At 41.9% G+C, this 27304-nt stretch overlaps 1 protein-coding gene across 1 annotated transcript; it reads right to left on the reverse strand.

Annotated features, from left to right (window-relative positions):
- Nucleotides 1-744: 744 nt before the first annotated feature.
- Nucleotides 745-27304, reverse strand: OLAH (oleoyl-ACP hydrolase). Its single transcript, XM_086335197.1, has 7 exons — nucleotides 27133-27304; nucleotides 22714-22844; nucleotides 10396-10534; nucleotides 8066-8165; nucleotides 4034-4230; nucleotides 1757-1839; nucleotides 745-1177 (listed from the first exon to the last, which is right to left on the reverse strand). Exons 1-7 carry the CDS (start codon nucleotides 27162-27164, stop codon nucleotides 1038-1040), a joined length of 822 nt encoding a protein of 273 aa, XP_086191323.1. The 5' UTR covers nucleotides 27165-27304; the 3' UTR covers nucleotides 745-1037.

The raw sequence follows: 27304 nt of genomic DNA on the forward strand, positions 1-27304 counted from the left end.
AGCTGTGTCAAGCATTTGAAGCCATAAGGAAGAGACACTGGTTGCATGAAGTAGGGGCTTTATTGTGAAGAACCGAGGGAGATAACAAATCAAGGTGCCAATTGAACAGCTAGGATTCCAAGAGACACACACAGTTTGGGACTTGGCAGAGATGGCAGGACCCACGTAGCCCTGGGGATATGGTGCCTCTCCATCCAGGCAGTAGGTATCTATGAATCCTACCAGTGGTGTTCTGCCGTTGCTCGGACTCAAGTCATTCTCCTATTTAATTTTCCCCCTTTTTTCTTCTGTCTGTTTCTAACTGGTGTGCTTTCTCTCTATGTCTGGTTCAGATGATCACACACAAAGCTGAGGCAGCCTGTTGGGTCTGGCATTTGTGCTTGACCCTCTGCATGCCAAGGACTAGACCCCAAACAGTTGCCCTGAGTCCCAGTTGGTCATTGCATAAAGAGCAGCAGGGACACACAGAGACAACAGGCAATCCAGGTTGGAGGAACCCCTTAGAAGAGAACCTAAGAAGGCTACAGGCATTCCGGGGACTTGCCAGGACAGGCAGCAATGATTATTCAGGGCTGTCTTATTTTAACAGTAGGCTACATTTCCTCATTGAATGGGGCAACCCTATATTTCAAAAGGTGAGATCAGGCTTTGGGCCACAGTGTGTTAATGAAACAGCCATTTCATTTCAAGCACTTCCCCTGCCTGTGATTTTCACTGTCAGAATAACCGAAAGGAAGAAATAAATCATCGACCAAGCAGGAATTTCATTGACAAAACTTCCACAGATGAGACTCAAATGAGATTCTAATACAAAGAAGAAAGACCCTCCCGGAAGTATTCTTGACCCATTCATCTTTCATCCCCTAGATACGTAAATGCTCTGGGGAAATACATTTGTAGATAACCATCACCCTGACAGCAGCAAATGTATCATTTTCCAATCTCTGAAACAAAGTCCTAAGCTACTCTAAAAAAACTGAAGAAGAGTATCAGATAATCAACTGGACTGTTTTAAGACCAAGAAGGGGAGATATCTGTCAAGAGGTGAACGCTGATATTTCTAGAGTCTTGGTTATGTACTTCTTGATGAAGCTTGTGTTGGAAGGTTCCATAAGATAGAAGTGGTTTCCTGGAAGCACAAAACTGTCAAAACTTCCACTGGTTACATCTTTCCAGGCTGAAAAAACAGAATTGTATTTAATAACAGATGACGCCACCACCCACAGAGTTACTCCCAGGTGTTACTTTTCTAAGAGCACACTAGTCGTAGGGTTACTTCCATGGTCTCATGTTCTGTACACCCTGAATTTTTAATTTCTCAGAGACCTAGCAGTATACAGTGGTATCACCCGCCTTCTCCCATTTTACACACAACTGACATCTCTCCGTTTACACTAGATAAAACCGGGACCAGTTTTCTACTCCATGTAACTGCCAGTTGAGAGTTTTGTTGTTGTTGTTAACACTAATACTTTTATTTGCCTTTGTGCCCTATACTGACCAGACCATTTTTACACAAATGAATCGTTTAAAAAAGACACTTACTTGAAGTATAGCAATAGTTTAAGGATATAAAAAGAAGCATGGGTATTACACATCCCCTTGTAGTGTATGAAAAAAAAGTGTGACTGGATTTATATACTAGTACAGGACATTTAAAAAAAGCAGATCTGTGCTGTAAGGCATGCCAGCACCTCTGGCATGGAAATCATCAGATATCTCAATAAAACACCTCAAACCATCAAGATCACTTCACCTTCCATATCCAGTGGTATATCTTCAGATCCAGAAAAGCATGTTATGTCACAAGAAAGACGAGTCTTAGAGGGTATGTCAGAGCTGCAAATATAAAGGAGCCAGTTAGTAACGTTTCATAATAGACACCCCCTAGAATCTTTTCCTATTAATAACCTCATTTAAATCAAACAAGTCCTCACTTCCTTCCCTTTTACTGTTTACAGCAATACAAACATTTTATTTTTTTTAATCCGTGGCACGTTACATGTCGGCACCTGTCTGAGAGTCACTGTGGTCCAGGTTATTTTCCAAGATCTTCTGGCTTCTAGAACAGTCAGGTGCAGACAAGTAGCACCTGGGCACCCAGTCCAACACAAAATGGGGCTGGCTATGTAGTATCTTTAACTGTCATTCCCCTGAAATAGCCACCTCTCTATCCTCCAGCCCTCCCTTGTTTGGGAGAGGGTTGCTGTGTGCAGGTTCAATCCTGGGTCAGGAAACCAGGATCCCACATCCAATGTGGTATGCCCCAAAAGAAATAATACTAAGCAAGAAAGGGCCACGTGTAGGTCTCCTGAAGGAATGTGGTCATCCTAAGAGAGTCAGGAAGCCACCAGGAGGATTTAGCGCAAGGCACATCGTGACCAGACTTGACAGTCATCCCTTCTGGTACAATGTGTCGAGCAGACTGAAGGGGACAAAGAATTGTCTATTTCAATAGTCCAGGCAAGAAGTCCCACTTCTGCCTGGAATGTAGAAAACCAGGAGCACCACTTGTGGCCTAACAAGGAAAAAAGCCCGACAAACTGCAAAACCATAAATTCTTGAACTCTTCAGGAAGCTGAGTTTGCAAGGCAAACCAGAAACCGAACTCCAAGGAAGACTGGGCCCCTCTAAGGAGAAATGGGTCACAGGGACTGGCTCATCATGTGGGCAGAGCACAGGATGAAGGGTGTCTGCTGTCCGTGTGGGCGAGAAGGAACCAGCTACAAATGCTCAAGTGCTGGGGACCAAGCATGGGGTGATGTGTCAGATGCAGTTCACACTGACTCATAGGCTTCTGTCCATGGCCCCCACTAGGGGTTCATGAGAAAGACTAGGAACAAGGCAGGAGGTCAGAAATAGCCCTCTCTGCAGGGCAGGTGGGCAGCAGGAAATTGGATGTGACCATCAGATGGACACTGACCCTGCCCCCAGTCAAGTCCTCCCCTCCTACCAAGCAGAAATCTCAGTTGCTAGAGGAGGGGCATCAAACACTTGCCCTCCACGCCCCCCACCCAGGGCACATGGGAAGACCCATGGATGTAGGGGATGGAAGCATTAACCCTCTACCCTGGGGGAAGGAATGGGAAGGGTCTTGGGCCCCCTGTGCTGTGCTTAGTCACTCAGTTGTGTCTGAATCGTTGCAACACCATGGACTGTAGCCTGCCAGGCTCCTCTGTCCATTGGGATTTTCCAAGTAAGAATACTGGAGTGTGTTGTCTTGCCCTCCTCCAGAGGATCTTCCCAACCCAGGGATCAAACCCAGTTCTCCCACTGGCAGGCAGATTCTTTACCATCTGAGCCACCAGGGAAGCTCAAGAATACTGGAGTGGGTAGCCTATCCCTTCTCCAAGGGATCTTCGTGACCCAAGAATCAAACCAGGGTCTCCTGCATTGCAGGTGGATCCTTTACCAGCTGAGCTACCAGGCCCCCAATTCTATACAAAAGCCAAGGCAAAGTCTTCTACTACTGGGGAGGGACTGGAAACTTCCACCCAATACCCACCAGACCCACCCACAAGGCCTAGACACAGAGGACCTGACTAAGACTGAAGCTGAAGATTGGCTCGGATGTCCAACAGCTCCCCTTGTTACCCCAGAGGCTAGCATCACACATAGGGGACCAAACAACAGCTGTCAGTGGGGAGAGCCTGGAGAGAGACAGAAAAATTGAGAAAAATTCTCCAGTCCAGTCTCCACAGTAAGCACGCAGTAACTTGGGAGAACCATTGCCCTGAAGTGTAACCATAGTAGCAACAAAACTGAAACTCAGCTCATCTCCAGTCTGGATTGACCCAACTCCCCACATTCATGGCCTGCCAGAGGAGATGTGCTCAAATCATAAAATATATTTATGTCAGTTTCATGCATGATATCTTTCAATAGAATATCTGTTTTATGCATGATACCTAGCTTTAAATAAAAAAAAAATTATCAGACACAAAAAGCAAGAAATAACTCCATTGTCAAGAGGCAAAGTAATTAAAAGAATAAGATTTAAATGGGCTTCCCAGGTGGCCCAGTGGTAACTTACCCACCTGCCAAAGCAGGAGACATAAAAGACTCCGGTTCAATCCCTGGGTGGCAAAGATCCCCTGAAGGAGGGCATGGCAACCCACTCCAGTATTCTTGCCTGGAGAACCCCATGGACAGAGGAGCCTGGCAGACTAGAGTCCATAGGATTGCAAAGAGTCGGACACGACTGACGTGACTTAGCACATACGCACAAGACTCAAATCAGACCCAGATGTTGGAACTGTCAGACAAGGGCTTGACAGTTGCTATGATGGAGATGCCAAAGGGTTTCATAGGAAAGATGGACATATGTGAACAAATAGGGAAGTTCATTAGAGAGGTGAAGACTGCAAGAAAGAGTCCAAAAGAAATCCTGGAAATAAGCAGCAGCAGCAATAGGACATTCCTTTGACAAGCTCATCAGTAGATCTGATACAGCTGAGCAAAGTCAACGTGAAGATGGTTAATAGAAATTATCCAAACTGAAACGAAAAGAAAAAAAATTTTTTTTGAAGGAGAACATCTGAGAGCCCTGGGATGATGACAGACAGCCTGACATGTGTGTCATCAGGGTCCCAGAGAGAGAAGAGGACTGTGTGTTCGTCCGAGTAGGACGGGAGGACAGCTTCAGTGAAGTGGAGCTGCAAAGCCTTCCCTCCTGCCTCAGATTTTCCTTTTGACCTCCGGGCTTTGAGCCTTGGGGGTGGGTGATGGGCAAGGAGAGGGTGGAGAGACATTCCAGGCCTGATTTCCTGTATATTGGGAAAAGCTGAGTGCTGCAGAGAGGTGGAGAGAGGAAAGCAGACCAAGGAAGGGGAAGGAGCTGAAGCAGCAAGAGGAGAATCCAGAACAAGCTTAGGACATTTGAGATTTGGAGAGAGGAAGTGAATCCTTCTAAGTAGCTCCTGAGATTTGATTCTCTGAGGAGAGGGTGAGACTGTTAAAAAAATTTTTTTTTTTTTGGTATTCTGCGAGTAGAATATCCTTGTGGATGACTTTTATTTTCAGTCTGGGGGAGGTTTCTTTTGAGACCTCTTGAGAGTTTAGCTAAACTGCTTTATAATGTTGGTGCCTCAGCAGCCATGCTGTGTGGCCAGGCAGCTTGTGAGAGCCTGGACCTGACACTTGGCCCTCCTGGAGCAGAGTCACAAACGGGTGAGTTCCTGTTGTGACCCTCCCCCAGTGGCCTAGGTGACAGCTGCTCTGGGCCCCCTGGAGCCTTCCCTTGTGTACCTTTTAGATAAACCTCCCATGAAGTTTACCAAAACCCGCTCTTTGGGGTTCGCTCTTTGGTCAATAGCAATCCGGACTTAGCCCAGGAACCCCAAAGCCCTCCACCCAGGCCTAAGGGCGTGTCCATCAGGTCCAGCCACCTCTCTGCCTGCAGTTGGCCTTGACCTCCCCGTGTGGCCCCACTAGGTGCACCATGGACCTCCTCCACCACCCGTGAGTCATGAACTTCTCTATTTCAGTTTCTCTCAGGGTCTGTTGTTGAACCTTGGCTCCCTTTCCAGCACTCAGGGTTCTTCTTAACAAATGTTAATTCCCCAAAGTCATCAGAACCTCTGGTAGTGAATTGTTGGGTTGGATTTTTAAAAATTGAGGGTGGTTTGTTGTGTGCCATATCCACGGCATCTCCCAAACATGACCTCCTTGCATCCTCACCCACCACACCTTGAGGGGTTTACTCTCAGCATCCCTTCCTCTGAGAGACGGGACCCTGAGTCCAAATCTCACAGCCACTAGGCCAGGGGTCTGGATCCTGGTGAACAGCCTCTACAGAAGGCATGTTTGTACGAGGCTTAATTAAAAAGCAGCTTTTGCCTACGCTATTTCACTAATGTCCACAGTGCTTTGGATTACGTTTCCTTTAGTAGGGGTAGGGGATGTCAGACTTGGACTGGTGTTTCTTGGATTCTGACTCTACGCTAAGCCAGGAACACAGACAGCACAGCCCTATGGGGATCACGTTTGCTCAGACGGTTGGGGTAGAAATGAAAAGAGATGACAGACCAGGGCAGCTAGTGCCCGTAGTGGTGGAGCAGAGGTGAGCATTGGTGTGAACGCAGAGATGTGATAGAAATGAATAGGATTGTCTCTGTTCTCAAGGTGCTTCAAGTCTGCTCCACTTTTTTCCTTTTTTAAAGCTATTTGTATAAAGTTCTACTCACAGGCACTGCCTGTGGAGGCCCTAGGTTCAGCTCCAGGCACAGTGGCAGAAAGAAAAGGAACACAGACCCGTCTGTCTGGCTCCTCCCCAAAGGAGACAAGAGCCAGACAAAATTGAAGAAATGCATGATGGTATATAATAGTGACTGAGGCCCAAATGCTGGCCCCACAGGACCTGCTGTGGGGAGATTAGGAAAAGGAGAACCTTGTGGTTTCAGTTTATTAGGGCCAGTATCTGGAACATTAGGACTTCAGTCCTATTAGAAGAATCAAATGTCAGTGAGACCTCTCAGGAGACAGGAATAGTCAGGTGTCATGGAGCCAAATGGGTTCTGGAACAAAATTCCCCCAAGAAGCAAACCACTCCCTTGTCCTGGATCACCTCCACATATTTAATAAGTAGGGATCCCCTTCTGCTGTTCCCCTAAGAAGATGAGCATCCTTTGACATTAGTAACTTATTCAACAAATGTTTTTTATGTGATAAAGCATACTGGATTGGCCAAAAAGTTCATTTGGGGATTTTGTAAGATCTTATGGAAAAACTCGAACAAACTTTTGGCCAACCCAACACACATTGAACCACATTTTTTAAAAAAAGATAAAGATGCCCTGTGCATCATTGATTGATGTAATTTCCATGCCCAGGCTCCATTTTAAGGCGGCAAAAATATCACAGGTGGGCCTCAAAAGAAAGCAAGTCAAACTCTGCCTTCCTGGATAAGGATCCTCAGAGAACAGCCAACCTGCATCTTCCATAGATAATTATTTTAAAAAGAGAGAGAGAGAGAAAAAAAACGTGCCTTAATGACTTACGTGACATCATTCAAAATATGAAGATCTGCTAACAATCTGGTAACAAATTCTGGACTCGTTTTCTTATCAAAAAATTTGTCAGGAATGCCTCCCACTTTCTTCATTACATAGAAAATTTCTTCTTTACACAAATCATCTTTGTGGAGATGAATGCGGGCCTTTGACTTGAAACAGTAAAAACATTAGTCTGACATTTCATTTAAAGCACCTGCTCAGACGCTGAACGCTCTCTACGCTCCCTTTTGGTGATTTTGAGAATTCTCTGATCAGGGCTTTCCTGGTGGTCCAGGGGTTAAGAATCTGCCTTGTGGGAAGAACAAGGTGGCAGAGACGTAGGTGGACGTGGAGTACATGTCTCTCCACGGATACGTCAGGAATACACCTTCAGACACAGAAGTGCTTACAGACCATCACCTGATGGCAGACAGGAGTACCTGACCACCAGAAAAGAATCTGCCTTGGTAGTGCAGGGCACACTGGCTCAATCCCTGGTCCAGGAAGATCCCACATGCTGCGGAGCAACTAAGCCTGCCTGACACAACTGCTCAGCCCATGTGCAGCAGCTACTGAAGCCTGTGTGCGCTGGAGCCTCTTTCCACAACAAAAGAAGCCACTGCAATGAGAAGCCTGCACCGCACCTAGAGAAGAGCCCTGGCTCTCTGCAACTTAGAGGAAGATGTACACAGCAACGAGGACCCAGCCCAGCCAAAAATAAATAAACATTTTTTATTGAAAAAAAAAAAAAGAATGATCCAGTTAGTTTGCTGAAAGTTAAATCCTCTGCTGACTCAGAATGGAGGAAAATACACTTAGAATCAATAGTTTTAATCAGAGATGCCTGGGCCAGTGCAGGCACTGACCAGGAAACAGTTAAAGTGCATTTCAGAGCAAAGATGAGAAGAGGACAGTAAAAGAGATTTGTGAGTGTTTCATTAACCAATAGTATCTTTTATTCATCACCATGTCTACTGGATCAAAACTCATCAGAACGGAAAACAATGACTTGATTTCCCCACCGCACTTCCCTCCTTTCCACCACCCTCCCTAAGGAAAATGAAATTACTTACATGAGGAGGGCTTAAACTTGACACAAATAAATGTACTGGTTCTAGATTATATTTTTCTTTGAGATGTAGTGCGGTAAAAAAAGCAGTAAAAGATCCCATACTACATTTGGGGAAGAAAAACATGATAATAACTATTCAACAAAACTCATGGTAATACATCAGAAGTCCACAAGAACAAGCATCATAAACATAGCAATGATCAAGAAACAGACCAAAGGAGAGCTTATATTAGTTGAATAATAGCTAACTTATTTGTAAATGGTAGGGGGAGCCTGATGGGCTGCCGTCTATGGGGTCTCACAGAGTCGGACACAACTGAAGTGACTTAGCAGCAGCAGCAGCAGCAGGTTTTCAATGATTTGCAGCCACATCTGCAGTGTTTCAAGACATCCTAGATAATTCAAACTAAGATTGAGTACTGATTTCCACCATGTCTTGAAATTAGTTTAAATTTCCTTTCCTCCCTGAAAGATAGATGTCATTATGTATCGAATATTTATCAGCAGTTTTCAAGGTATAGTCTGGGCACTTTCAGGAGTCCCTGTCACCTTTTCAGGTAGTCTGTGAGGTTAAAGCCTTTTTTAGAATATTGCTAAAATGTTTCCCTTTTAAACTCTCGTGTTTTTTTTTTTTTTTATGAGAGTATAGTTGAGTTTTCCATACACCACTTGTGTCATGGGTTATCAGCATAGTTGGAATGCAAAAGAGAGAATCTTAGCTGCCTTCTAATAAGCCAGACATTAAATGTGTGCCAAAGTGTACAATAGTGCCACTCTTCCCACAGTGCTTTTCTGGGAGAATATAGTCTTGCATAAAATATGTATTCTTTATATCAGCATATAAGGGGATTATTAACGTTGAGTATCTGGAAAGTTTCATAGTTTTATTTTCTAATATGGTAAATATTGATAGATAAACCACACATAAAATCTCTTTGATCCCCCCAATGCTTCTAGAAGTATTGGGTTGGCCAAAAGATTTGTTCGGGTTTTTCCATACCATGTTACAGAAACACCCGAACAAACCTTTTGGTCAACCCAGTATTAAAGCAGTGCCAGGAATGAAAAGTTTGTGAACTGCTGTAGACATTACGTAGTTACATTTTGTAGACAGTATTGATCAAGAGCATTTTTTGCAAATATCTTCAGGCAATGAACAAAGGAAACTCAGTTCCATGGTCATTGCTGCTGGAGTGTAAACTGAAGGTGATTTGGAAATTTCTATCAAGTGCTCTATCAATGTATATATCATTAACTCAATTCTGGACATGTGGTCCTTAAGAAATTTATAAGAAATGTATACTAAATTTTCTACCAAAATGTCATCAAAGTGCTTTTATAACAGAAAAAAAGATAGAAATAAGTATTCTCTTAAAAGGAATTGACAAAGTCATCTTGCAGCGATTACAGATCTCCATAGCAATAGCTTAAGTGGGGGCAGGGGGGAAATTAGGAAGAAATATAAAATAGGATCCCAACATCAAAAATACTATGGAGTCACATCAAAATTCTGAAGGATTATCTAGGATAATGGATACTTCAATTTTTCATTTTTTTTTTCTCAATCATATCTGTAAATATATATAATACAGGAGCCAAAATGTACTGAGTCCTTACCATAATACCAAGTAATTTATGGTTATTATTCATTTAATCCTCAGAAATGGAGCCATTATCATTCCAGCTTCACAGAGGAAGAAACTTAATTCAGAAACCCAAGGAAGTTGCCGAAGGTTGAACTGAGTAAGAGGCAGACAGAACTCTGATATTTATGACTTAACCTTAAAATTCTACAGTTTGGCTTAAGAAATACATACTATTTCTATCCTTTTTAATTTAAAAAATAAATGGGATATACATTGCTGCTAGAGTCTTGATTTTACAAATCTTAATGCTTTCTGCCTAAAAGGGAAAAAAAGTAGGATGATTGTACAAACTGGCCAATTGTAAGAGCCTTGGCTGGTCAGAGTTACCCAATACTGGGGCTATTTTCAAAAGAGAAGATACCGAGAGAAGCCTAGGATTTACGCACTCCTGAAGGAGAGGTTTCGTTCACTTCAGCACTAGGGCTTTCCATCTTTTCGGTCCCTGCTAGGACTTCTTTCAGTCTGACTGTCTCATTTGAGAAGAGCTCTAACCATACTGAATCAATCATTCTTTCAAGCAGTGATGAAATATCAAAACCAAACTAAAACAAAGGCACACATCCCATAAGACACAGAGGACAACCTTAACCATGGATCTGTGGTGGAAAAAAGTCCCCCAAATGTTTTTCAAAACAGAGGTTTAAAAACAACAAAATAAAAAAAATTAAAAACAGAGGTTAAATACCTGTGGCCAAAAAATGCAAAATATTCACCCTGGATGATCGGCAGCAGGGCACAGGCAATTTCATCAACTATCTGATTCATGTCACTTGCAAAAGGTTCTTCAAGCCGACTTTCTCTCCCAGCAAGCCGTATGGCATGCACTGGAAGTAAAGGAAGATGGTTAATGTGTGCAGATGGTGGGAGGGTTGCTGTGATACTGTGAAAGGGCTTATGTTAATATGATGGGAAGAGTTTCAAAGATGTGAATAATAGTAGTCAAATGTAAGGAGAGAAAAATTTTAGAATTTGCTGATTAAATGAACACAAGCTACAGCAGACTACATATCTGAAAAATACTCTCCAACATAGAGAGAATTTTTAAAAAACATTTAGAAACACTGGATGAATCACATGTGTGCAGAGTTTGGCTCACAATAAGGTAAATGGTATAACTAGAAGAGAAAAAAAGAATAAGAGGGAATTAAAAATTCCAGTCATGAGCCTATGCTAACAGAATGACTGTCTATGGCTTCTTGTTTTCAGTCGCTTAGTTGTGCCTGACTCTTTGCAACCCTATGGACTGCTACACACCAGGCCGTCCTGTCCTTCACCATCTCCTGGAGGTTGCTCAAACTCATGTCCATCGAGTCAGTGATGTCATCCAACCATCTCATCCTCTTCATCCCCTTCTCCTCCTGCCTTCACTCTTTCCCAGCATCAGGGTCTTTTCCAATGAATCAGTTCTTTGCATCAGGTGGCCAAAGTATTGGAGATTCAACTTCAGCATCAGTCCTTCCAATGAATATTCAGGACTGATTTCCTTTAGGATGGACTGGTTAGATCTCCTTGCAGAACAAGGGACTCTCAAGAGCCTTCTCCAACACCACAGTTCAAAAGCATCAATTCTTCAGCGCTCAGCTTTCTTTATGGTCCAACTCTCACATCCATACATGACTACTGGAAAAACCATAGTTTTGAAGAGACCGACCTTTGTCAGCAAAGTAATGTCTCTGCTTTTTAACATGCTGTCTAGGTTGGTCATAGTTTTTCTTCCAAGAAGCAAGCATCTTTTAATTTCATGGCTGCAGTCACCATCTGCAGTGATTTTGGAGCCCAGAAAAATACAGTTTGTCACTGTTTCCATTGTTTTCCCATCTATTTGCCATGAAGTGATGGAACTGGATGCTATGATTTTTGTTTTTTGAATGTTGAGTTTTAAGCCAGCTCTTTCACTCTCCTCTTCCACTTCCATCAAGAGCTTCTTGATGAGGTTCCTCTTCACTTTCTGCCATAACCGTGGTGTCATCTGTATATCTGAGGTTACTGATATTTCTCCCAGCAATCTTGGTTTCAGATTGTGCTTCGTCCATCCCAGCATTTCACATGATGTACTCCGCATATAAGTTAAATAAGCAGGGTGCCAATATACAGCCTTGATGTACTCCTTTCCCAATTTGGAACCAGTCCATTTTTCCATGTCTGGTTCTAACTGTTGCGTCTTGACCTGCATACAGGTTTCTCAGGAGGCAGGTAAGGTGGTCTGGTATTCCCATGTCTTTAAGAGTTTTCCACAGTTTGTTGTGATCCACATAGTCAAAGGCTTTAGTGTAGTCAACGAAACAGAAGTAGATGTTTTTCTGGAATTCTCTTGCTTTTTCTTTGATCCAACGGATGTTGGTAATTTGGTCTCTGCCTTTTCTAAATCCAGCTTGAACATCTGCAAGTTCTCGGTTCATGTGCTGTTGAAGCCTAGTTTGGAGAATTTCGACCACTACTTTGCTAGCGTGTGAAATGAGTGCAGTCGTGCATAGTTTGAACATTCTTTGGCATTCCCTTTCTTTGGGATTGGAATGAAAACTGATCTTTTCCAGTCCACTACTGAGTTTTCCAAATTTGCTGGCATACTGAGTGCAGCACTTTAACATCATCATCTTTTAGGATTTGAAACAGCTCAGTAGGAATTCCAGCACCTACACTAGCTTTGTTCGTAGTGATGCTTCCTAAGGCCCACTTGACCTTGGACTCTAGGATGTGCAGGACTCTAGGTGAGTGACCACACCATCGTGGCTTGTATCAGGAATATAAGACACCAAGTTTCAAGGGTGACTGAGAAGGACAAGGCATTGAAGTGCCTTAAATTTAAGAGAAAGGCAAATAGACCAATGGCACAGAATAGAGAGCTTAGAGATAGATGACATACATGTGGGAACTCACTTTATAACTGTGTTGCCATTTAAAATCAGTGGGAAGGAAAGTGTAGGTCTCTGAATAACCAAGTCAGCTGATTATTCATGTGAAATCAATAAATACCTAGCTCTTACACGATATAGAAAAGTCAATTCTAGCCTGAATATGACAAAATACTTTAAAATTGATAAAAGAAAATATTGGCAAATAACTTTGTGACTGACAGGGTATACTTTTTAAAGTAAGCTGTAAGAAGTGCAAACTTTAAGGGAGATAAACTTGACTATATTAAAATTTAAGACTTCCACAAATCAAAAGACATGTAAAGAAAGAGGTGGCATTGACTGGGAAAGACATTTTAACCAGCAATACCTAAAAAATTAGGGTCATAAATATGTAAAGAATTTCTATACATCAATAAAAAGAGGAGAATCAAATGGAAAAGTAAGCATAAGAATCTGATGAGAAACTCACAGGAAAGGAAACATAAATAGAAATATGAATTTGAGCAAACTCCAGGAGATTGGGAAGGACAGGGAAGTGTGGCATTGCTGCAGCAGTCCATGGGGTCGCAAGGAGTCAGACGCAACTGAGTGACTGAACAACAACAATATGTGTATATGTGAAAAACACCCAGTCTCACCTATAACAAGGATTGCTCCGTTTAAAATCAGAGTAATTTATCTTGCAATTGGAACTTGTACCTTTTGACCACCTTCACCCATTTCCTCCAATTACTTCTGTTCTCTGAATTTGTTCTTTTAGATTCCACATATGAGTGATACCATATAGTATTTGTCTTTCTCTGTCTGACTTATTTCACTTAGTCTAATGCCCTTAAGATCCATCCATGATGTTGCAAATGGCAGGATTTCCTTTTTTCCGGCTCAGTGTTAACTATTATTCCATTATCTGTCTATCTAGATATCACATTTTCTATATCATTTATCCATCAATGGACACTTAGGTTGCTTCCGTGTCTTGGCTATTGTAAGTAATGCTCTAATGAACATGGGACGGGTAGCTATCTCTTTGAGATAACCAGTTTCGTTTCTTTAGATATATACCCAGAAGTGGAATTGCTGGATCATGTGGTAGTTCTCGGAGAAGGCAATGGCACCCCACTCCAGTACTCTTGCCTGGAAAATCCCATGGACGGAGGAGCCTGGTGGGCTGCAGCCCATGGGGTCGCTAAGAGTCAGACATGACTGAGCGACTTCACTTTCACTTTTCACTTTCATGCATTGGAGAAGGAAATGGCAACCCACTCCAGTGTTCTTGCCTGGAGAGTCCCAGAGATGGGGGAGCCTGGTGGGCTGCCGTCTATGGGGTCACACAGAGTGGGACACGACTGAAGTGACTTAGCAGCAGCAGTGGTAGTTCTATTTTTAATTTTTTGAGGCACTTCCATATTGTTTGCCAGAGTAACTTCACTAATTCATATTCCTACCAACAGTGCACAAGGGTTCCCTTTTCCCCACGTCCTCATCAACACTTGTTGTCTTTTGTCATTTTGGGAACCGTCATTTTAACAGGTGTGAGGTGATACCTTGTGGTTTTGACTTGTGTTTCCCTGATGATGAGTGATGTTGAGCATCTTTTCGTGCACCTGTTGGCCATCTGTAAGTTGTCTTTCAGAAAATATCTATTCAGTTCCTCTGTTTATTCAGTTTTAAAATCATTGTTTTTTGGTATTGAGTTGTATGAGTTCCTTATATGTTTTAGCTATTAACTCCTTCTTAGAGGTTTTATTTGCAAATATTTTCTCCCATTTGGTAGGTTGCTTTTTCATTTTGCTGATTCTTTTATGGTACAGAAGCTTTTTAGTTTGGACTTATCTTATTAATTTATCTTACTTTTGTGTTTGGGCTGTAGGTGTCATCTCTGAAAAATTGTAACCAAGATTAATGTCAAGGAGCTTTTTCTTTGTTTCCTTCTAGGAGTTTTATGATTTCAGGTTTTATGTTTGAGTCTTTAATTCTTCTGGAGTTAATTTTTTGAGTGAGTGGTGAGAGTGGTCTAGTTTCATTCTTCTGTGAATATCCAGCTTTCCCTGCACCATTTATTGAAGAGACTGTCTTTTCTGTGGGCTTCCCTGGTGGCTCAGCTGGTAAAGAATCCACCTGCAATGCAGGAGACCTGGGTTCAATCCCTGCATTGAGAAGATCCCCTGGAGGAGGGCATGGCAGCCCACTCCAATATTCTGGCCAGGAGAATTCCATGGACTGTATAGTCCATGGGGTTGCAAAGCATCTAACAAAACTGAGTGACTTTCATATCGCTCTCGTCAAATGTTTGTTGACTGTGTATTTGGGAGGTTATCTCGGAACTTTCGATTCTATTGCATTTGCCCGTGTGTCTGTTTTTATGCCAATAGGATACTATTTTGATTACTATGAATACATTCTAGGGACATAATGTAAAATAACATGGTGACTATAGTTAACAATATTATATTGCATATTTGAAAATTGCTAAGAGAATAGATCAAAAAAATTATCACAGGAAAGATAGCTGAAACTATTTGAGAGGATAGATGTTAACTAAACTTACATGTTGATCATTTCACAATATATACATGTCAAGTTATGTGGTTCAGCTTAAATTTATTCACCATGTGCATGCATGTGTGTGTGTGTGTGCACTCACTCAGTCATGTATGACTCTTTGCAACCCCATGGACTGTATTCCGCCAGGCTCCACTGTCCATGGAATTTTTTAGGCAAGAGTATTGGAGCGAGTTGCCATTTCCTCCTCCAAGGGATCTTCCCGATCCAGGGATTGAACATCTGTCTCATGCGTTTCCTGCCTTAGCAGATGGATTCTTTACCACTGCACCACCTAGGAAGCCCCAAGCTTATCCAGTCATTTACATCTCAATAACACTGGAAATATTAGAACAAAGTCAGAATAATTTCATGAACAGATTGGCAAAAAAATTAAAAGCCTTGGCAATAACAGTGTTGTCAAGGATATAAAGGGATACGAATTTTCATGTGCTGCTTTGTCAGTATAAATCTTTGCAGTTCTTTTGGAGGACGGTTTGAAGTAGAGACATTCCTATTTCAATACCCAGAAATTCTACCTTTAAGTATAGACTTTTATCCATGCATGCATGAACACATACAGTTGCCCCTTGAACTACAAGAGTTTGAACCGGGAGAGTCCATTTATATTGCAGACTTTTTTCAATAGTAAGTACTACAGTACCACAAGAAATGCAGCTGGTTGATTCCACAGATGCTGAACCCTGAAAACAGAGGGCCAACTATTTGTTATACGTGGATTTTCAACTGTGCAGAGGTTCAGCATCCCTAACGCCTGCATTTTTTAAAGGTCAACTGTATATGAGACTGCTCACAGAAGTTATTATACATAGCAGAAAAAGACCTTAATACCTATAAAGAGAAGACTAGACACATATAGTCACACAGTGGAATAATATATACTAGTTAAAAGTCAGTGAAGTAGAGAGTCACATATCCAAGGGATGAATCTCAAAAAAAACAGAGGAGAAAAAAGCAAGCTTCAGAGGAATATTTACAGTATGTTACATTTCTATAAAGTCAGAAAAATATGTGAAATATCTATCTTAAACTGTCAACTGTTGATTGAAAACCTCATATGAAATGACCTTCAATAATTTGTAAAATATATTTATATATTAGTAACAGGGCTCTCTTCTTCCAGTGCATGGGTTTTGGGGAGACTCCCATGGCAGAGCGTTGGTACCTGGAAATGGAGAGAAAGGGGCTTGGAAAGCATGAGGGAGCAGAGTTGTAGTGGCTGAGAAAAGCACATTGGAAAGGGAGGGACATCCCTTGGAGGCCTGATGGCAAAAATAAAGAAGGAAGTGGCTGAAGATAAGAGCCCTACAGATGCCAGGTAGCATCAGAGAATCAGAAGAATGAACCCCCAACTCTACAGTGTCATTTATTTATAAACTGCACTTCACTTATAGTGACAGAAGAGGACACCCTTGGTCTAATAAACAGAGTAACCAACTAATTGCCTTGGGCTACTCCCTGCTGAATGACCTGGGTGGTTGTTTGTTTTTTCATACAGGATTTTTTTTTTTAATTTCCAGGGCAGTTTAAATTCATACATGGTTCAAGAAGTACAAAAAGGCTTGCAGTGCAAGAATCTCTCCAAATCTTACTCTTCAGATCAGATCAGATCAGTCACTCAGTCATGTCTGACTCTTTGCGACCCCGTGAATCGCAGCACGCCAGGCCTCCCTGTCCATCACCAACTCCCAGAGTTCACTCAGACTCATGTCCATCGAGTCAGTGATGCCATCCAGCCATCTCATCCTCTGTCGTCCCCTTCTCCTCCTGCCCCCAATCCCTCCCAGCATCAGAGTCTTTTCCATGTGTCAACTCTTTGCATGAGGTGGCCAAAGTACTGGAGTTTCAGCTTTAGCATCATTCCTTCCTTAGCCACCTAGTTAACCAGCTAGGGGCAATCAAATGTATCAATTATTAACATAAGCCTTGAAAGGTATTTTATGCATATGTAAATGTAAGTTCATTTCCTTCCTTGCAAAAATGTAGCATATGAGTCCCACTGTTTTAGAATTTGAGTTTATTCCTCAAAACATCTCAAAGTTCCAGAATGACCTGTTTTTGTGGGTCAGGAAAATGCAACACACTTCATCATGAGTAGAAGTAAGCGTAACACACAAAACAAAGAAAGTAAGAGTCAAACTTTTTCAGCTAATGATTGAACATGCTTTTTAAAAAGCTCACAAAGCAAACCAAACCATACAAAACTCTAATATAAATTCAAATGAGAAATTGCAGATATGAAAAAACACTCTAACTCAGAAATTGAAAATCCTGAACAGAAATAGTCAGACAGTTACGCAAAGGGCTGACAGAATACTGGAAAGAAATTGATTAAAGGGACAAAAATTATTTTTAAAATGACTGAATGTTGTCTGCGAGGTAACAGATGCAGTGTATTTAAATGGATATGGAGGACAGGAATAAAAGAGCTGGGAATAAGAAAACAAAGAAAGAAGGAAAAGATCCCCAAAGAAGGTGATAATCATAAAAGGCAGAGAGTGTTCCAATACAGGAATAAATGGCAACTCTCAAGAAAGGTAAACAAACTAAAAGACTGGTAAAGAACTAATATTTGAAATTATAATCCATGTAAATGTCCCTGAAATATAATGACATGAAACTGTGTGTCGAAGATAATTGAGGAAACTGGATGAAGGATAGTTGAGAACAACTTTGCAATGTTTCCATAAATCTAAAGCCATTTTTAAAAATAGTTGTATTTTAAGAAGATTAATAGAGATCTTAATCAAAAGTAAAAATAAAATGTGAAGCAAATATTTCAAAATAGTAGTATTGAAAAGGCAGTAGTAATTGATGCCTGATGGTTTGTTAGATTACGCTATTGACAGAATGTGGTCCACTGGAGAAGGGAATGGCAAACCACTTCAGTATTCTTGCCTTGAGAACCCCATGAACAGTATGAAAAGGCAAAATGATAGGATACTGAAAGAGGAACTCCCCAGGTCAGTAGGTGCCCAATATGCTAATGGAGATCACTGGAGAAACAACTCCAGAAAGAATGAAGGGATGGAGCCAAATAAAAACAATACCCGGCTGTGGATGTGACTGGTGATAGAAGCAAGGTCTGATGCTGTAAAGAGCAATATGGCATAGGAACCTGGAATGTCAGGTCCATGAATCAAGGCAAATTGGAAGTGGTCAAACAAGAGATAGAAAGAGTGAATGTCGACATTCTAGGAATCAGCGAACTGAAATGGACTGGAATGGGTGAATTTAACTCAGATGACCATTATATCTACTACTGTGGGCAGGAATCCCTCAGAAGAAATGGAGTAGCCATCATGGTCAACAAAAGAGTCCGAAATGCAGTGCTTGGATGCCATCTCAAAAACGACAGAATGATCTGTGTTCGTTTCCAAGGCAAACCATTCAATATCACAGTAATCCAAGTCTATGCCCCAACCAGTAACGCTGAAGAAGCTGAAGTTGAACGGTTCTATGAAGACCTACAAGACCTTTTAGAACTAACACCCCAAAAAGATGTCCTTTTCATTATAGGGGACTGGAATGCAAAAGTAGGAAGTCAAGGAACACCTGGAGTAACAGGCAAATTTGGCCTTGGAATACGGAATGAAGCAGGGCAAAGACTAATAGAGTTTTGCCAAGAAAATGCACTGGTCATAACAAACACCCTCTTCCAACAACACAAGAGAAGACTCTACACATGGACATCACCAGATGGTCAACACCAAAATCAGATTGATTATATTCTTTGCAGCCAAAGATGAAGAAGCTCTATACAGTCAGCAAAAACAAGACCAGGAGCTGACTGTGGCTCAGACCATGAACTCCTTATTGCCAAATTCAGACTTAAATTGAAGAAAGTAGGGAAAACCACTAGACCATTCAGGTATGACCTAAATCAAATCCCTTATGATTATACAGTGGAAGTGAGAAATAGATTTAAGGGCCTAGCTCTGATAGATAGAGTGCCTGATGAACTATGGAATGAGGTTCGTGACATTGTACAGGAGACAGGGATCAAGACCATACCCATGGAAAAGAAATGCAAAAAAGCAAAATGGCTGTCTGGGGAGGACTTACAAATAGCTGTGAAAAGAAAAGCAAAAAGAAAAGGAGAAAAGGAAAGATATAAACATCTGAATGCAGAGTTCCAAAGAATAGCAAGAAGAGATAAGAAAGCCTTCTTCAGTGATCAATGCAAAGAAATAGAGGAAAACAACAGAATGGGAAAGACTAGAGATCTCTTCAAGAAAATTAGAGATACCAAGAGAACATTTCATGCAAAGATGGGCTCGATAAAGGACAGAAATGGTATGCACCTAACAGAAGCAGAAGATATTAAGAAGAGGTGGCAAGAATACACAGAAGAACTGTACAAAAAAGATCTTCACGACCCAGATAATCACGATGGTGTGATCACTCACCTAGAGCCAGACATCCTGGAATGTGACGTCAAGTGGGCCTTTTAAGCATCACTACAAACAAAGCTAATGGAGGTGATGGAATTCCAGTTGAGCTATTCCAAATCCTGAAAGATGATGCTGTGAAAGTGCTGCACTCAATATGCCAGCAAATTTGGAAAACTCAGCAGTGGCCACAGGACTGGAAAAGGTCAGTTTTCATTCCAATCCCAAAGAAAGGCAATGCCAAAGAATGCTCCAACTACCGCACAATTGCACTCATCTCACACACTAGTAAAGTAATGCTCAAAATTCTCCAAGCCAGGCTTCAGCAATACGTGAACCGTGAACTTCCTGATGTTCAAGCTGGTTTTAGAAAAGGCAGAGGAACCAGAGATCAAATTGCCAACATCTGCTGGATCATGGAAAAAGCAAGAGTTCCAGAAAAACATATATTTCTGCTTTATTGACTATGCCAAAGCCTTTTACTGTGTGGATCACAATAAACTGTGGAAAATTCTGAAAGAGATGGGAATACCAAACCACCTGATCTGCCTCTTGAGAAATTTGTATGCAGCTCAGGAAGCAACAGTTAGCACTGGACATGGAACAACAGACTGGTTCTAAATAGGAAAAGGAGTTCGTCAAGGCTGTATATTGTCACCCTGTTTATTTAACTTATATGCAGAGTACATCATGAGAAACGCTGGACTGGAAGAAACACAAGCTGGAATTAAGATTGCCGGGAGAAATCTCAATAACCTCAGATATGCAGATGACACCACCCTTATGGCAGAAAGTGAAGAGGAACTCAAAAGCCTCTTGATGAAAGTGAAAGTGGAGAGTGAAAAAGTTGGCTTAAAGCTCAACATTCAGAAAACGAAGATCATGCCATCCGGTCCCATCACTTCATGGGAAATAGATGGGGAAACAGTGGAAATAGTGTCAGACATTATTTTTGGGGGCTCCAAAATCACTACAGATGGTGACTGCAGCCATGAAATTAAAAGACGCTTAGTCCTTGGAAGGAAAATTATGACCAACCTAGATAGCATATTCAAAAGCAGAGACATTACTTTGCCAACAAAGGTCCGTCTAGTCAAGGCTATGGTTTTTCCTGTGGTCATGTATGGATGTGAGAGTTGGACTGTGAAGAAGGCTGAGCACCGAAGAATTGCTGCTTTTGAACTGTGGTGTTGGAGAAGACTCTTGAGAGCCCCTTGGACTGCAAGGAGATCCAACCAGTCCATTCTGAAGGGGATCAGTCGTGGGATTTCTTTGGAAGGAATGATGCTAAAGCTGAAACTCCAGTACTTTGGCCACCTCATGTGAAGAGTTGACTCATTGGAAAAGACTCTGATGCTGGGAGGAACTTGGGGCAAGAGGAGAAGGGGACAACAGAGGATGAGATGGCTGGATGGCATCACTGACTCGATGGACGTGAATCTGAGTGAACTCCGGGAGTTGGTGATGGACAGGGAGGCCTGGCGTGCTGTGATTCATGGGGTCGCAAAGAATTGGACACGACTGAGCGACTGATCTGATCTGATATAGCACAGGGACCTCTACTCAATACTCTGTAATAGCCAAATGGGAAAAGAGTCTATAAAAAAAGAAAAAAAAGAAAAGAGTGAATATAGGTATAACTGAGTCCCTTTGCTGCACATCTGAAACTAACACAGCATTGTAAATCAACTATAATCCAATAAAAAAATTTTTAATGCCTTACAGCAGAAAAATCCTCTCATTGAACAGGTAGGGAAGCTGAATAACACACACACACAGTACCTGTCTGAAGGCATCATTGAACTTCTGGGGCAACCTGGACCTCCCTGAAGGGAGGAAAACTCTGGAGAAGTGAAGTGCGATTTCTCCAGCCTTTTTCCTGTTGTAGAGATGTGTCAATTACCTGGTACAGGTTGCAAGTTCTAGACTGCAGGTGGAGGCCTACTTTTTCTTTTTAAATTTCTGTTGGAATATAGTTGCTTTACTTTTAAGAGGCCAAGAAGTCAGCAGCACTGTATGTATTCCCACAGGGCTAGAGAGGGAAAGTTGGAAAAGTGCAAGTCCTCAGTCGTGTCTGACTCTTTGCAGTCCCATGGACTATACGATCCATGGAATTCTCCAGGCCAGAATACTGGAGTGGGTAGCCTTTCCCCTCTTTGGGGGATCTTCCCAACACAGGGGTTGAACCCAGATCTCCTGCATTGCAAGTGGATTCTTTACCAGCTGAGCCAAAAGTTAGAAAACAGTGCTGCAATGTCAGCCAAGAATTAGATGCCATGACCTCAGATATAAAGGACTTCTGTGGTGGGTCAGACTATAAACAATCTACCTGCAAGGTAGGAGATCTGGGTCCGATCCCTGGATGGGAAAGATCCCCTGGAGAAGGAAATGGCAACCCACTCCAGTATTCTTGCCTAAAGAATCCCATAAACAGAGGAGCCTGGCAGACTATACAGTCCATGGGGGTCCCAAAGAGTTGGACACATCTGAGCGACTTACAGTTTCAGAGAGATAAGAGGTACAGTGTTTTGTCCCTCAAGGCTTTTGACTTATCTTAAGTCACCCATGTCAGGGAATAAGAAAATATAATCAGAAAATGACTTAAGAGTGGTGTTTAATTCACTTTCATGCTGCTGTGAGAAAAAAACTCAAGCTCACAGTCCACCAATAAGAAAGTGCCTAGGACAGGGGATTCCAGGTAAAGAATCCACTTGCCAGTGCATGAGACGCGGGTTTGATCTCTGGGTCAGGAAGATCTTTTGGAGAAGGAAATAGCAATCTACTCCAGTGTTCTTGCCTGGGAAATCCCATGGACAGAGGCTGATGGGCTGCAGTCCATGGAATCACAAAAGAGTCAGACATGACTTAGAGACTAAACAACAACAACAATAAAAAAAGAAAGAAAGAAAATTCCTAAGACAGACAGGGTAATAGACAGACAAGGGGCATAAAAAAGTTGAACAGAGTCTGAACAGAATCTCAGTGACCTATTGGCCTTAACAAACGGTATAACATGTTTAATTTGGTAACAGAAGATAACAGAATTTCTTGCTCTGGAAATAGAAAAATCACATTATTGAACAACAATCTTGAGTGTCGATTAATATTAACTATCCCCCAGTAAGGAAATCTGTATCGTTTGTATGTGCATGTTATCTGACCTTGCAAATTACTTACTGATAAAAGTTTACATACCTTCCACGGAATTAGGAATATCTTGGCCCCATTTGGCAAAATAAGTGGAGCCACCTCCTCCCCAAGGAAAGCAAACCAGCCTAAAAAGTGCATTACGATTCTGGTATAAGCAGTTCACAACTTTTTCATTCCTAGGGAAAAAATTCAAATATTTAACATGATGTAAAGTCAGTTCACCTGTCCTAACTGAATTAGGTGTGTTTTAACAGAAATTTTTATTCATTATAAGGAGACTGTATTCATATGTAAAGGGATTGCCTTTTTTTTTTTCCAACAAGAACGACCAAAAAAAATTTTCGTGGATTCATTTTTAACAGTTAGTGTATATAAACTTTGATAGATGTAAGTGAAATAGTCAAGTATCTATATGTAATATTTCAGAAATACGTTTTATATGCACATTTAAAAGGGATAGACATGCTAATTTAGAAATCACCTTTTTCCCAATTCAGGGAATAGTTGTATCTACACAGTTTTATCTCAATGTCTTCATGATTTCAGGTCATCTGTAAGTTTTCTAGAGCACATAATTTTCACTCCCTTCTGAGTGTTAATTAAAGACACCTTTTTGCATCTGCATATAATCGTTGGAAATTTTACCGCAATGTCCAAGCATCCTTTCACCTAGTATTCCAGATAATTGTTTTTTTAAAAATTCAATATATATATATTCAACATAAACATTCAATATATATACATTTGCATCATCCATAATTTAAACACTTCCTGTAAAGTTTTCAAATTGATCATTAAATTATTTAAAAAGTTATATAGTCTTGCCAAATGTGAGATAATCAACCCTATGCTATGCTATGCTATGCTAAGTCGCTTCAGTCATGTCTGACTCTGTGTGACCCCATAGACGGCAGCCCACCAGGCTCCGTCGTCTCTGGGATTCTCCAGGCAAGAATACTGGAGTGGGTTGCCATTTCCTTCTTCAATGCATGAAAAGAGAAAAGTGAAAGTGAAGTCGCTCAGTTGCGTCCGACTCTTAGTGACCCCATGGACTGCAGCCTACCAGGCTCCTCCGTCCATGGGATTTTCCAGGCAAGAGTACTGGAGTGGGGTGCCATTGCCTTCTCCAAATCAACCCTACTATCGTGATTAAATCTGTCTTGCCTCTCTCTTTTTTAGGTTCCCATTTAGTCAGTTGATCTCTGTGCTGTGCTGTGCTTAGTCACTCAGTCGTGTCCAACTTTGTGACCACATGGACTGTAACCCTCCAAGCTCCTCTGTCCGTGGGGATTTTCCAGGCAAGAATACTGGAGTGGGTTACCATGCCCTCCTCCAGGGGATCTTCCCAACCCAGGGATTGAACCCAGGTCTCCTGCATTGCTGGCGGATTCTTTACCAGCTGAACTACCAGGGACACACCCCCAGTTGATCTCTACAAGCATCCAAAACTAACTGATTGAGATTTTGTCTGGTTTACATGTGTTCTTTAAAGAGGATTTTGGTTTTCATGATAAAATAATAGAACACTACTAATTATGAGAAACTTTACACAAACTTAAGCATAAGTTAAAACCTTTCTTGGGGGAAAGAATAACTTTTGGAGAAAAACTCCTTGGCTTGTATCAGAGCATTTATGTAATAATTGCTAATTTAAAGAGAAAAAACAAAAGGGCAATTTTTTAAAAAAGATTTTTTAATGTGAGCCATTTTTAAAGTCTTGATTGAACTTGTTACAGTATGTTTTTTATGTTTTGGTTTTTTGGCGGCCATGGGGCATGTGGGGTCTTAGCTCCCCGACCAGGGATCAGGCCCACACCCTCTGCATTGGAAGGCAAAGTCTTAACTACTGGATGGTCAGGGAAGTCCCCCCAAAGGGGTAATTTTAATGTTTTCTTTTGAAGAGGGACATTATGTACTTGAGGCTACATTGCTTCTAACTAAACCTATTACCAACAAACTTACTGACCATGGATCAGCCCTAAATAAGAGCTTCATAGGTATCAACCATTTACTGGAAAAACGCTAGAGTCATTTTTTAAAGGAATACAAAAGCCTTCCATAGTGCCTTCCACAGTTTGGTAAAAGCTACATAGCTAATGGGTGAGTTTTCTGAACCTTATTTCTGGAAGCTATTGAAGAGTCTAGAAAAATGACTTATATTCAACATTACTTTAGAACAGGTCCATATTTTTTAAAGCCAAGGAGCCCTACTTCAGTCTATTTCAATGACTTGCATTCTCATGAACAAAAATGTCAGAATAAGACTAGCCTTGCCATACCTGAAGACTATGTAATCAGCAGAAGTAGGGGAGTTCTATAAGAAAAACGATACAAAGCCATAAACACAAAATTAGGTGTAGACACTTTGATCATTGCTGTTTTTTTTAGTTGCTAAGTCATTTCCAACTCTTTGGAACCCCATGGACTATAGCCCTCCAGGCTCCTCTGTCCATGGGATTTCTCAGGCAACAATACTGGATTACCATTTCCTTCTCCTGGAGATCTTCCCCACCCAGGGATCAAACCTGTGTCTCCTGTGTTAGCAGTCAGATTCTTTACCACTGAACCACCAGTGAAACTGTTTGATTATTCATTTCAAGATAAAACCACCTTTCTTTGCCTTGGGAGTGGGGGTAGGAGCTGCCCTTCACTTATTTAGAGCCAGGCCAGTGTCACAGTGGGTCCTCAGAACCCACATTGATGGGGTGCCTGTCCTCCACAGCAAACCCACGGCCAGGATCTCACAAGAAGGTGGAGCCTGAGAGGGTAGTGCTCATTGCTGTGAAGCCTGGACAGTTAGCAGAACGTTCTCATGCTTGGGCTCTTGCCTGTCCTCTGCATCCATCCAATCTCCTGTGTCTCCTGAGAAAAACACACGAAGACCAAGAAAAGCTAACCTTCCTGAGCCAGTCCTCTGGGTGGAAGCCTTCTACCTGCACTTGCCTTCTCTTTATCTTCCCCTTCTTCATTTTTGGTTTTGGTTAAATCATAAAATTCTAAGACTTTAGAGTTGAGAGGGATTAGAGTGATCATTTAACCCACTATCAGCAGCCTGATAGCTCAGCTGGTGAAGAATCTGCATGTAATGCAGGAGACCCAGGTTTGATTCCTGGGTGGGGAAGATCTACTGGAGAAGGGATAGGCTACTCACTCCAATATTCTTGGGCTTCCCTTGTGGCTCAGCTGGTAAAGAATCCTCCCACAATGTGAGAGACCTGGGTTCGATCTCTGGGTTGGGAAGATCCCTTAGAGATGGGAAAGGCTATCCATTCCAGTATTCTGGCCTAGAGAATTCCATGGACTGTATAGTCCATGGGGTCACAAAGAGTCAGACATGACTGAGTGACTTTAACTTTCAAGAGCCTGTGGAAACAAAGAGATCTGAATTCAAATCCATTGATATGACATTAGGAAAATGACCTGAGTGACTGAAAGTCTCAATGTCCTCATCTGTAAAATAAGGACAATCATAGCATCTTCCTTACATTTTGATTAAATGTCTCAAAAATACTTAGCATGGTTTTAGGAACCCACAAAACAAAAATGAATGTTTTCTATTAATTCTGGTTTGACAGTTGGAGAAACTGAGGCCAAGAGACATTAGGTTACTTGCCCAGGGTCACCTGGCCAGTGACAAGTCAGGAATTAGAACACAAGTCCTGTTCATCCTAAGAGCTACTTCCCCACTTTATCCCTTTTCTTGTTTTCTCAGCATCAACAAACAGGTAGACCCATAAGTGGCAGGGAGTGGATAGCATACCTGGGAGGCTTCAGATGAGAGAGCCAGGGACACAGACCTCTACTCTACTTTTGGGTGTAAATGGAATCCTGCTTTCACATTTTTGGCCAAGTCATGGATTTACAATTTCACATTAAGCTCACCACCAAGTCAGTACCATTTTACGTAGAGAGTAGTTGGTGCCATTTACAATACCTTACAGGACTTCCCTAGCGGTCTAGTGGTTAAGACTCTGCACTTCCAACGCAGGGTACATGGGTTCGGTCCCTAGTAGGGAAACTAGAATCCCACATGCCACATGGTGTGGCAAAAACACAAATGCCTTGCACTAGGGAAAATCAATGGCACCCCACTCCAGTACTCCTGCTAGGAAAATCCCATGGATGGAGGAGCCTGGAAGGTTGCAGTCCATGGGGTCGCTGAGGGTCGGACACGACTGAGCGACTTCACTTTCACTTTTCACTTTGATGCATTGGAGAAGGAAATGGCAACCCACTCCAGTGTTCTTGCCTGGAGAATCCCAGGGACAGGGGAGGCTGGTGGGCTGCCGTCTATGGGGTCACACAGAGTCGGATACGACTGAAGTGACTTAGCAGCAGCAGGGACAATGGCCATCAAATGAGGTTTCTCTGAGAAGCCCCTTTCCATGTAAAAGGGCAACTTCCAGAAGCAGAGTATTAGAGCAGCTGGGGTTGGAAAGACCCAGACTGCACACAGTGACATACCTGATGGTCTCAGCTTTGTCTCTCCTCTCCATTTTTTGAGGAAATGGTGCAAAACTGCTGCTCTCGGGAACTTTCTGGCCAGTGCCAAATTCAATACCTCTTTGGATATAAAAGCTCTGACCGGCCTTGAGTACACTTTAAAATCTGTTGATTGTATTGATTATTCCAAGCC

The sequence above is a fragment of the Bos grunniens genome, chromosome 13 (genome assembly GCF_055505025.1).
Source record: "Bos grunniens cultivar Pamir isolate PY7600 chromosome 13, Bosgru_T2T1.0, whole genome shotgun sequence".
NCBI classification, from domain to species: Eukaryota; Metazoa; Chordata; class Mammalia; order Artiodactyla; family Bovidae; genus Bos; species Bos grunniens.

Coding starts and splice junctions, on each gene's coding strand:
- OLAH (XM_086335197.1), bottom strand. CDS start 27,164: ATGGAGAGGAGAGACAAAGCTGAGACCATCAG. Junction 1,840..4,033: donor TCTCCTGCTTTGGCAGGTGG/GTAAGTTACCAC, acceptor TTATATTTGCAG/CTCTGACATACCCTCTAAGA. Junction 1,178..1,756: donor TATACCACTGGATATGGAAG/GTGAAGTGATCT, acceptor CTGTTTTTTCAG/CCTGGAAAGATGTAACCAGT.